Raw genomic sequence first — 13149 nt, 5'->3', positions numbered from 1 at the left:
TGTTTTATAATCTTTATAGTGCTATTTTGATTATTATATTTGTTATTGCTTTCTATTATTGGTTGTTCTATTCTGTGATTGTCCCACCTGACTATATAATTTAATTTAAACTCCTCAACACTGAAATTGCAACACCAAGGAGGAAACGTCATGGAATCATGGAAATCACATAGACTTGTTAGTGATATGAAGGCTAAGGGGGAAACCTTCCCCCTTACACTGCATGTCAGAGATTTCTAAACAAATCAGTCGTGCTGTGCACTGATGACGGGCAACACACCGAAACATGTTTGCAAATGGAATGTTTCTTAGCCTAAGTCATGTAGCAATACTCGTTAAAAGTCCGATATTGACTTTTTATATTATTGTCCAGTAAGTGTCACTTGAGTTAAAGTTCTCTGCTCTCTGAAGAATCTTTTTGCATAATAATATGTGTGACGCCCTGGCCTATCAGGTCGTCGCAGGATATTGTGCAATCTGCCCTTCAGCATGGTATCCACCCTCCTTGGTTACGGGTCCTGGTCTTTTGATGTTGCTAACAGCTGAACCAATCAAAACCCTAGGAACACTTTACACTGTACCCACCAGACACACCATTGGGGGGCCTGAAGGGAATAGGCCGCTTACATGGGGGGTTGGTAGGGAAGAGTGAGAAAGTGAGAGGAGAAGTGAAGTGGTAGTGGAAGGAGAAGGAGGTGAAGTGACTCTCGTGAGGAGAGGTCACAGTAGGAGCAGGGCTCCTGAGTCCTAGGTGGCAGACGTTGGTCTGGGCCTGGTAGAAGCTGGAACCCCGGTTGCAGGGGATAGTGTCAGGGGGCACGAACTGCCGATGAGGGCGGCTGGCGGCCTTGAGCTATCACCGGGCAGGGGCCAGGGCACGACGGGGTACGTGGACCCTAAGCCGGGAAGTAGCTTCATGCGTCCTGGTAATTTATCCGAGAGGGGTGAAGACTTCAATTGTCATCCCCAACCTGCTCCAAAATCGGTGTACTAGCGCACCAATGGGATAGGACTTTCCCAATACATCCCAAAGAAATCCTACGCGTGAACCCTGAGAGCAAGCTCACTCCGTTAGCCATACGGGTGAGTGGGACCCGAAAAGTTTCAGACTTGAGGGTCCAAACAAGAAAACACAGGTGCCAAGGAAAGGGTCACAAACTAACCGCAACACCAAGGGCACGGACCCAAGCATGCTCCCTCTCAGCTGCAGTGGTGCTCAGAACTCTGGTTTACAAGCTGTCGGCGTGGTTATTTCTGGACTGAATGAGTACACTGAAAAACCCTTCTCCTACCCCCAACGGCACCCCTACATCACCATCACCGGGCTCCCGGAGCAAAACCCCCCTACCCACGGAGGGGTTAAAACACCTTGCTGCCATACCACCGCCACCGGGCGTCCTCAACAGCAGCAGTGGTTCCCTAACTTACCACGCACCGTGGGTGGCGTCACAAACTTTCCTAATCCCGTGTACAGTCATATGAAAAGGTTTGGGCACCCCTATTAATGTTAACCTTTTTTCTTTATAACAATTTGGGTTTTTGCAACAGCTATTTCAGTTTCATATATCTAATAACTGATGGACTGAGTAATATTTCTGGATTGAAATGAGGTTTATTGTACTAACAGAAAATGTGCAATCTGCATTTTAACAAAATTTGACCGGTGCAAAAGTATAGTCACCCTTATCAGTTTCTTGATTTGAACACTCCTAACTACTTTTTACTGACTTACTAAACCACTAAATTGGTTTGTAACCTCATTGAGCTTTGAACTTCATAGGCAGGTGTATCCAATCATGAGAAAAGGTATTTAAGGTGGCCACTTGCAAGTTGTTCTCCTTTTTGACTCTCCTATGAAGAGTGGCATCATGGGCTCCTCAAAACAACTCTCAAATGATCTGAAAACAAAGATTATTTAACATAGTTGTTGAGGGGAAGGATACAAAAAGTTGTCTCAGAGATTTAAACTGTCAGTTCCCACTGTGAGGAACATAGTAAGGAAATGGAAGAACACAGGTACAGTTCTTGTTAAGCCCAGAAGTGGCAGGCCAAGAAAAATATCAGAAAGGTAGAGAAGAAGAATGGTGAGAACAGTCAAGGACAATCCACAGACCACCTCCAAAGACCTGCAGCATCATATTGCTGCAGATGGTGTCAATGTGCATCAGTCAACAATACAGCGCACGTTGCACAAGGAGAAGCTGTATGGGAGAGTGATGCAAAAGAAACCGTTTCTGCAAGCACGCCACAAACAGAGTCGCCTGAGGTATGCAAAAGCACATTTGGACAAGCCAATTACATTTTGGAAGAAGGTCCTGTGGACTGATAAAACAAAGATTGAATTGTTTGGTCATACAAAAAGGCGTTATGCATGGAGGCAAAAAACACGGCATTCCAAGAAAAGCACTTGCTACCCACAGTAAAATTTGGTGGAGGTTCCATCATGCTTTGGGGCTGTGTGGCCAATGCCGGCACCGGGAATCTTGTTAAAGTTGAGGGTCGCATGGATTCAACTCAGTATCAGCAGATTCTTGACAAAAATGTGCAAGAATCAGTGACGAAGTTGAAGTTACGCAGGGGATGGATATTTCAGCAAGACAATGATCCAAAACACCGCTCCAAATCTACTCAGGCATTCATGCAGAGAAACAATTACAATCTTCTGGAATGGCCATCCCAGTCCCCAGACCTGAATATCATTGAAAATTTGTGGGATGATTTGAAGCGTGCTGTCCATGCTCGGCGACCATCAAACTTAACTGAACTGGAATTGTTTTGTAAACAGGAATGGTCAAATGTACCTTCATCAGGTATCCACTAACTCATTAAAAGCTACAGGAAGCAACTAGAAGCTGTTTTTTGTATTTTGCAAAAGGAGGATCTACAAAATATTAATGTCACTTTTATGTTGAGGTGCCCATACTTTTGCGCCAGTCAAATTTTGTTTTAATGTGGATTGCACATTTTCTGTTAGTACAATAAACCTCATTTCAATCCAGAAATATTACTCAGTCCATCAGTTATTAGATATATGAAACTGAAATAGCTGTTGCAAAAACCCAAATTGTTATAAAGAAAAAAGGTTAACATTAATAGGGGTGCCCAAACTTTTTCATATGACTGTATATATTCCCCACTCCTTTTTAATTCAAGTTTCTGCGCGGACCCCCCGGGTCCGGAGACCCTTCGAGCCACCGCGGCTCCAGATCCGAGCGGCTCGGCTGCTGCTACGGGGGCGGTAAAATATGCAAATTATGAAAAAATTGAAAACCTCTCAAGTATGAGCGCTCTATGCAAATACACATGCTAACACACCTTTGCATGCTATGTTAAGGGTATTAATGGGCGTCTGAGAAATTTTCTGCCACATTATTCACTTGGGCACAGAAATCATCAAGATCTGCTGCTTAGAGCTCACTTTATAATTGACAACCAATGACGTCACAGACTTGTGCAAAGTTAGAGAAGTTTATAAACACTGCAGACCATGGTGGCATGTTCAGACCAGAAAAAACAAAAAGCCAGCACTAAATGTGCAGTTCAGCACTAAACATTCCAAACTGTACTTATTATAAAAATTTTTGAGATTTTTGGCAAAAAATTGCAATTTCTTGAGCTGCCTCGCCACGTCACGGCAAATCTCATTTGAGGCAGTCCTACACTAAAATATTTTTATAAAATGTGCCACACGGCCTAACATATGAATAGCAGAACTGCTCTTAGCAGCACTTACCTGGTCTATTTCAATCCCGTACCCATGACTCATGAGTCATGGCTGTGGGCGGGACAGGTCCAAGCATATGCTGCATGAAGTAAAAAGCCTGTGGACAAGGCCTGATGACTTAATGTGAACAGTCACCAACCGCCAAAATCTAGACAGATGGAATACATCCCAAATTGGGGTGCATAGCAAGGTGGAGGTCAACCACCGACCAATTCAATGAAGAAAAAACAAAAAGCCAGCATGTGGCATGCTCAGACCACACAAGCTGATTACAGTATCATGAGACCTGGTGTTCTCATGTTGAAAAATGGCTCCCTGGGAAATGGCCTAATCACTGTTTACATGACCAAACCAATGTATCTCTAGGCTGTTAGTGTCTCTGGGATGGACACTTTATACCACTCCACAAACATAATCCTGGGAGTAAGACCAGGTCTCTTCATGGCGATGACCACGGTTTCTCTAGACCAATCTCTGGCTGTCATTGCATCCAAGATAAAAGTGGTACCCATCAATGAGGTCGATGATCACCCATTGATGATCCATTGACCTCTTTCCTTCATATAATGATATCCTTAGAGAGCAATGGGCGTTACATTAATGGAATACCTGTAGCTGAACGTCTGTATGTAACCCAATGTCGTGCCAAAGTCTTCTGATGGTTTGTATAACACTGTTTGACATCTTAGGCTTGGCATGTGAAGGCCATTTCTCCAATGTCTATTGGCAGCCATTTTTTAACACAACACTGCCATATTTATTGTGCTTCTGTGAACAGCCTGTGTGACATCATTTGGACAAATGCATTCAGCTTGGTAAAACATTACTCAGACAATACTAATAACTTGATAGCAGCCAACACGTGCAAGTGTGTGTATTTCTGCACTTGGTGCTCATTCAGGACACTGAATAAATTGAGATGTTTTGCAAAATCATAATTTGCATATCATTAACATGTCTATTGTTCCTGTGATTTCCATAATACCATGACTTTTCCTGACTAATGTTTCAATTTGTGTTGCATAAATTATATTCACACATTATTGGTTGGAATATCTATTAAAAAGTTTTGCTAATTTTCTCAAGTTATACTATGACTAAGAGCATTACGGTATATATAGAATAATAATATACAGCACTCCGGTGTGTAGGCTGTGGTGCCTGAGAAGGGTTCCAATCCATGTTCAATGATCGTAATTAAACTCGGGACTCTATGAGATACTTTTGCAAATGGTGTGGATTTTAATTCATCAATGTATCCTTTCCGGAATCAACAGCATATATAACACAGAGTAACATGTAGTCCAGTGCACACCAGGAGGAGTGCGGGCCCTGCTTACAAGCTTACATTGGTTAAAGTTATACTTTGCTTTGAATGTATTGAGTTGGTACATTAAGGATGTCGGCATCATGATTTTTGTAGGGTCCGTCACATAACATTCTTTTTGCCTCATTAATTTCAACTAAATATAAATTACAGAGCCCTTAAACGTTTTTCCTGTCATTAGGCTTTAGCAGACCAGTTTGAAGAAATGAGCCCTCCAGCCACTGAGCGGATGAAAGTTTTCTATTGTTCGCAGATGCCTCCAATCTGGGATATTCAAGTAGGTGAAATTTTGAATATTACTTGAATTTGATTTGCGTTCACTGTTTTATTGGTCCCTTCACTCCTGAGTAAATTCTACCCTGGAAAAATTGTTCTGTGCAGAGCACATTCATCTTACAGACTTTCATATATTCTAGATTTTCTATTACTACTTCTGCATCTATTATATTTTTTCTGTTAAGTACGTTTTTCCAGAATTGATATTTACTATTTATCCACACAATCAGACCCATTGATTTTCAGTGGAGCAGCATTATGCATGCATGACCACCACTCTATACAAACTCCTCTTCATCACGATTGTTGTGTTGAGGAAGAATTGGGGACATGGGATTCTGGTTCATAAGATTGGCAAGGGTCTGAGCTGTAATTAGACACGTCACCTATTCTGTTGAAATGTGAAAAATGTCAAAATGGAAGCTCTTATACAGGGTGGCCTATAGAAGAGTGTCCCGCCTAGAATACCAGTGCCATGCTCTTGGAGAAGAGCCCCTTGTTCTCTGGCGATGTGGTGTCACCCCTTGTGCAGCATTTGAGCTTTATTTTGCCTTCCTGTTCAGTCCTTCGGTGCACATTATGTCAGAAAGATGATTTGTCCCTGATACAGTGAATTGTGATTGTAGTAGGCTATGTGCAAGGTAGAATCACTCAGGCTATATGTGAAGTTAAAGAAAACCCTTTTAAATGAAATCTGTCAGTAGGATCAACCCTCATAAGCCGTCTATATAAGTATGTACGTCATAGGAAGCTGATATGATACCTTGATATCTGTCATCCGATGTCATATTACAGAGAAATTCACAAGTTTTCCTTTCTGTATATGAGCTGTTAGCCTCTTCATGACATTCTCTGTACCTGTGCGTTGCATATTATAAGCGGATGCATGGGGCTGGTTCATGGGGGCAAGTAATGGCTATGTGTTACAGCTAGGACCTGCCACTAACAATTGCGGGTGGTGTGAAGTTATACCTACTGTTGTTAACCTGTTAAATCCTGCTGTCAAACTCTGACATCGAGATTTAACACATGCAACCTAGGGGTGCGCCATTTTCTGCTACCAATGGTGCACCCATGACGTGACCGCTGGTCACCGATGGGTTGCTATGACAGCAGAGGGTCTGCTGAAGACCTGGGTGCATGTCATAGCAGCGCTTTTTTGAAACCCTGTCTCTGGCTGGGCTTCAGTAGGGACTGTGATTTTTGCTATATACAGCAATGCTATGGCATTAGGCAGGTTATAAGGGTGCTTTACACGCTACGACATCGCTAGCTATAGTTAGCGATGTCATGCGTGATAGCACCCGCCCCCGTCCTATTTGCGATATGTGGTGATCGCTGCCGTATTGAACATTATCGCTACGGCAGCGTCACACGCACATACCTTGTCAGCGACGTCGCTGTGACCGCTGAACAATCTCCTTCAAGGGGGAGGTGCGCTCGGCATCATAGCGATGTCACTGCGGCATCACTAAGCGGCCGGCCAATAGAAGTGGAGGGACGGAGATGAGTGGTCCGAACATCCCGCCCACCTCCTTCCTTCCTCATTGCCGGTGGGACGGAGGTAAGGAGATGTTCGTCGCTCCTGCGGTGTCACACGTAGCGATGTGTGATGCCGCAGGAACGAGGAACAACATCGCTACTTACCTGACGATTTTTTATTATTATACGACCTCTCCAAAAACAAACAATTTTTGTCTTTTTTGCGATCGTTTTAGGTCGCTCCAGCCTGTCACACGTTGCGACGTCGCTAACGACGCCGGATGTGCGTCACAAACACCGTGACCCCGACGCTATATCGTTAGCGATGTCGCAGCGTATAAAGCCCCCTATAGTCTCCTAATTCCCCTATTAAAAGCAATGAAACATCAAAACATCATATCTATCCCAAAATTCTATCAATAAAAACGATGTATTGGTCTATCAACTGAAAACAGTACTGGTCTTGGACAATGGCGACACAACCCCCCCTTGCCCCAATTTTTTTGTAAACTTCTGATTTATTTTTTTTTCACCACTAAAATAATAAAAAATGTGGACATGTTTGGTATCACCGTAATCATACTGATGAGGAGAATCCTATTGCGAGGTTTTTTTAGCACAAAATGTACACTGTAAAAACAATTTCCAAAAAAACAAGTCAGAATTCTGTTTGTCTGTGGACAGAAAAAAATGTTATGGCTCTGAGAATTAGGGAAAGAAACAGCAAAAATGGGAATTGGTCCCATCGTGAAGGTAATATCTCTGGGCTGGACACCGATCTGTCTGAGAATCTACCTTAATCTGATCTTATTTTAAATGAAAGGTGTTACCAGTGTGATATGTGATGGCCGCTCTCTGCTCTCCCGATTTCATGCAGATCTGTGTGTGATTATAACTGACACAGGACAGCAAAACAAACAAATCTGCAGGTATCCCCTCAGTGTTTGAGCTTTCACTTCACAAGCAGTCAGCATGGCTGTACAGCAGAGCTGTGAGAGCTGCAGCTTATGAGGTAAAGTTCAGTTCTACTGTACTATGTTAGTTACATGCCTCAGTTGTGTAGCCCCTGATTAATTTAAAATAAGCCCTGAAGACAGATTCTCAGGGGATCTATCAATGTTAACAGCTAATTTACAAATTAAGAAAATGTGGATTTCTCCAGAGTAAGACATCGGATTTTTTCAGCTTCATAGGACCTGCATGCCCTTATAGATAGTTTAGGAGGGTTGATCCTATTGATAGAGTCCCTTTATACAGTTGGCAAATACTGCCTAGAAAACAATCACTACCTGAACTCAAGCAGTAAGAGGTTTGAAGTATACATCACATATGAGATGATGAGACTGCTCTATATACATCACATAGAAGATACTGAGGCTGCTGTACATACATCACATATGAGACACTGGGGCTGTGGCATATACATGAAAGGAGACGCTGGGTCATATAAATCACAGAAGACGCTGGGGCATATACATCAAAGGAGACGCTGGGACATATATACAGTTAGGTCCAGAAATATTTGGACAGTGACACAATTTTCGCGAGTTGGGCTCTGCATGCCACCACATTGGATTTGAAATGAAACCTCTACAACAAAATTCAAGTGCAGATTGTAACGTTTAATTTGAAGGTTTGAACAAAAATATCTGATAGAAATTGTAGGAATTGTACACATTTCTTTACAAACACTCCACATTTTAGGAGGTCAAAAGTAATTGGACAAATAAACCAAACCCAACAAAAAAATTTTTTATTTTCAATATTTTGTTGCGAATCCTTTGGAGGCAATCACTGCCTTAAGTCTGGAACCCATGGACATCACCAAACGCTGGGTTTCCTCCTTCTTAATGCTTTGCCAGGCCTTTACAGCCGCAGCCTTCAGGTCTTGCTTGTTTGTGGGTCTTTCCGTCTTAAGTCTGGATTTGAGCAAGTGAAATGCATGCTCAATTGGGTTAAGATCTGGTGATTGACTTGGCCATTGCAGAATGTTCCACTTTTTTGCACTCATGAACTCCTGGGTAGCTTTGGCTGTATACTTGGGGTCATTGTCCATCTGTACTATGAAGCGCCGTCCGATCAACTTTTCGGCATTTGGCTGAATCTGGGCTGAAATTATATCCCGGTACACTTCAGAATTCATCCGGCTACTCTTGTCTGCTGTTATGTCATCAATAAACACAAGTGACCCAGTGCCATTGAAAGCCATGCATGCCCATGCCATCACGTTGCCTCCACCATGTTTTACAGAGGATGTGGTGTGCCTTGGATCATGTGCCGTTCCCTTTCTTCTCCAAACTTTTTTCTTCCCCAAACTTTTTTCTTCCCATCATTCTGGTACAGGTTGATCTTTGTCTCATCTGTCCATAGAATACTTTTCCAGAACTGAGCTGGCTTCATGAGGTGTTTTTCAGCAAATTTAACTCTGGCCTGTCTATTTTTGGAATTGATGAATGGTTTGTATCTAAATGTGAACCCTTTGTATTTACTTTCATGGAGTCTTCTCTTTACTGTTGACTTAGAGACAGATATACCTACTTCACTGAGAGTGTTCTGGACTTCAGTTGATGTTGTGAACGGGTTCTTCTTCACCAAAGAAAGTATGCGGCGATCATCCACCACTGTTGTCATCCGTGGACGCCCAGGCCTTTTTGAGTTCCCAAGCTCACCAGTCAATACCTTTTTTCTCAGAATGTACCCGACTGTTGATTTTGCTACTCCAAGCATGTCTGCTATCTCTCTGATGGATTTTTTTTTTTTTTTCAGGCTCAGGATGTTCTGCTTCACCTCAATTGAGAGTTCCTTAGACCGCATGTTGTCTGGTCACAGCAACAGCTTCCAAATGCAAAACCACACACCTGTAATCAACCCCAGACCTTTTAACTACTTCATTGATTACAGGTTAACGAGGGAGACGCCTTCAGAGTTAATTGCAGCCCTTAGAGTCCCTTGTCCAATTACTTTTGGTCCCTTGAAAAAGAGGAGGCTATGCATTACAGAGCTATGATTCCTAAACCCTTTCTCCGATTTGGATGGGAAAACTCTCATATTGCAGCTGGGAGTGTGCACTTTCAGCCCATATTATATATATAATTGTATTTCTGAACATGTTTTTGTAAACAGCTAAAATAACAAAACTTGTGTCACTGTCCAAATATTTCTGGACCTAACTGTACATCACAGCAGACATTGGATCTGTCAATGGAGCGTGCTGATTTCGACCTTAACCCCTTCACGACCGCGGGCCGTAAAATTACGTCCTATTTTAACGTGACTTAACGACCAGGGACGTAATTTTACGGCCTAAACTTCATTTGATTGCCGTGGCCATAGCAACGGCTTTCAAATGATGTCCCCTGCTGTTTCTTACAGCAGGGGACCTTTGCTTGACCCCAGGGGGGGCGGCATCGCCACCCCCTATCGACGATCGATGTGATTGGCTGTTCAAATCTGAACCGCCAACCACATCGATCGCACTAATTTCGGCAAAAATAATGCCCGAATTAGTGCGATCCTGTGAGATCCAGCTATGAGATGCCGCAGCTGCTGCAGCATATCATAGGTGGACCTCAAACATGCCGCCCCCAGCCCCTGCAGCACTGATTGGAGCGATCGTGCTATGACGCGCAATCGCTCCAATCAGTGTGCAGTGGGGCGGTCTGATCTGCCGGTGGCCGCCCTCCCCAGGCCTGTGCTGGCCTGCGAGCCCTCCCCGAACATGGCTGCAGCGTGCAGTGGCTGGTACTTGTGGTACCACGCCACCGCTGCTGCCGCCGCCGATGTCACCGCCGCTCCGGCTCCACGTGAGTATTGCGCGCTTCCCGTGATGGCCCCTGCATGCTCCCTGATGTGCCGCCCTGCTGCGATCTGCCCCCTGCTGCGATCTGCCCCCTGCTGCGATCTGCCCCCTGCCATGTGCTTCCCTGCTGTGATCTGCCCCCTGCCATGTGCTTCCCTGCCGCGATCTGCCCCCTGCCAATGTGCTTCCCTGTTGCGATCTGCTGCACGTGAGTACTGTGCTCACTTTGCAGCCCGTGCGCGCTCCCGTGGTGCCCCTGCGCGCTCCCGTGATAGCCCCCCCCCGCGATCTGCTCCCCCCAACCCCCAACCCCCCCCCCCCCGACATCCCGATCTGCTCCCCCCGCGATCTGACTGCCTCCCCCATTATCTCTATTCTGCTTCTGCAGCTCCCTCTCCGGTCTCCCCCTCTGCTCTCCCCCCTCCCCCTCTGCTCTCCCCCCCCCCTCTGCTCTCCCACCCCTCTCTGCTCTCAACCCCCCCTCTGCTCCCCCCCCCCTCTGCTCTCAACCCCCCCCCTGCTCTCCCCCCCCATCTCCCCCTCTGCTCTCCCCCGACGTCCTCTTACCTGTCTTCACCGGCCTGATCACATCTGCGTCCATCGCTGGGTCCTTCCTGGGCATTCTGCTGATCTGCCTGCTGTTCCTGTAAAGCTGTCCATCTCTCTGCCATCTGTTCCTCTGCAGCTCTTCTGGTCAGTGATCCTCCTGCTAGTCCTCTGGGTACTGTGAGTATAACTTTTTTTTTTTTTCCGTATCCCCTGTCCATTTTTACACCTCATCCGTCCGTGCGTCCCGCCAAGCGCTGATCAGGGATGCAGATAACGGATCGGCATCCCTGCTCAATTTTTGGCGTGACTTTTTCCGTATTTGCGACGCTTTTTGTATCACATCCGTCCGTGCGTCCCGCCGAGCGCTGATCAGGGATGCAGATAACGGATCTGCATCCGTGGTCAGTTTTTGGCGTGACTTTTTTCCGTATTCACGACGCTTTTTGTATCACATCCGTCCGTGCGTCCCGCCGAGCGCTGATTAGGGATGCAGATAACGGATCGGCATCCCTGCTCAATTTTTGGCGTGACTTTTTCCGTATTTGCGACGCTTTTTGTATCGCATCCGTCCGTGCATCCCGCCAAGCGCTGATCAGGGATGCACATAACGTATCTGCATCCATGGTCAATTTTTGGCGTGACTTTTTTTTTTACGTATCCCCGACGCTTTTTTTTATCGCATCCGACCGTGCGTCCTGCAGCGGCCGATCAGTGCACTGCGTCTGTGCGTTTGAAAAGTCAAATGGCGCTCCTTCTCTTCTGAGCCCCGCCATGCGCTCAAACAATTACTTTCCACCACATGTGAGGTATCTGCGTACTCAAGAGAAAATGCACAATACGTTTTATGGTGCATTTTTTCCTGTTACCCTTGTGAAAAAAAAAGCTACCTAGTTGAAGCAACCGTTTTGTGGTAAAAAAAAAAAAATTCTTTTCACGGCTCAACGCTATAAACTTCTGTGAAGCCCCCAGGTTTTCAAAGTGCTCACCAAACATCTAGAAAAAATATTTGAGGGCTAGTTTCCAAAATGGTGTCACTTGTGGGGGAGCTCCACTGTTTAGGCACCATAGGGGGTCTCCAAACGTGACATGGCGTCCGCTAATGATTCCAACCAATTTTGCTGTCAAATGGCGCTCCTTCTCTTCTGAGCCCCGCCATGCGCCCAAACAATTACTTTCCACCACATATGAGGTATCTGCGTACTCAGGAGAAAATGCACAATACATTTTATGGTGCATTTTTTCCTGATAGCCTTGTGAAAAAAAAAGCTACCTAGTTGAAGCAACCGTTTTGTGGTAAAAAAAAAAATTTTCTTTTCACGGCTCAACGCTATAAACTTCTGTGAAGCCCCCAGGTGTTCAAAGTGCTCACTAAACATCTAGAAAAATTATTTGAGGGCTCTAGTTTCCAAAATGGTGTCACTTGTGGGGGAGCTCCACTGTTTAGGCACCATAGGGGGTCTCCAAACGTGACATGGTGTCCGCTAATGATTCCAACCAAGTTTGCTGTCAAATGGCGCTCCTTCTCTTCTGAGCCCCGCCATGCGCCCAAACAATTACTTTCCACCACATATGAGGTATCTGCGTACTCAGGAGAAAATGCACAATACATTTTATGGTGCATTTTTTCCTGTAACCCTTGTGAAAAAAAAAGCTACCTAGTTGAAGCAACCATTTTGTGGTAAAAAAAAATATTTTTCTTTTCACGGCTCAACGCTATAAACTTCTGTGAAGCCCCCAGGTGTTCAAAGTGCTCACCAAACATCTAGAACAATTATTTGAGGGCTCTAGTTTCCAAAATGGGGTCACTTGTAGGGGAGCTCCATTGTTTAGGCACCTCAGGGGGTCTTCAAACCCGACATGGCGTCCGCTAACAGGTGCAGCTAATTTTGCACTCAAAAATTCAAATGGCGCTCCTTGCCTTCCGAGCACTGCTGTGTGTCCAAACATTTGATTTCCACCACATATGAGGTATCTGCGTACTCAGGAGAAAAT

At 44.9% G+C, this 13149-nt stretch overlaps 1 protein-coding gene across 1 annotated transcript in view; it reads left to right on the top strand.

Annotated features, from left to right (window-relative positions):
• The window catches only part of TTC27 (tetratricopeptide repeat domain 27), a 557582-nt gene that overhangs the window by 422858 nt on the left and 121575 nt on the right, over nucleotides 1-13149 (top strand). The window contains exon 12 of the mRNA XM_075338149.1: nucleotides 5233-5328. Coding sequence (XP_075194264.1) covers nucleotides 5233-5328 — 96 coding nt within the window. The remainder of the gene's footprint in view (nucleotides 1-5232; nucleotides 5329-13149) is intronic.

This window comes from Anomaloglossus baeobatrachus, chromosome 3, assembly GCF_048569485.1.
Source record: "Anomaloglossus baeobatrachus isolate aAnoBae1 chromosome 3, aAnoBae1.hap1, whole genome shotgun sequence".
Classification (NCBI taxonomy): Eukaryota; Metazoa; Chordata; class Amphibia; order Anura; family Aromobatidae; genus Anomaloglossus; species Anomaloglossus baeobatrachus.
The sequence above is the reverse complement of the archived record's forward strand: the minus strand, read 5'-3'. Positions and strand labels throughout refer to the sequence as shown.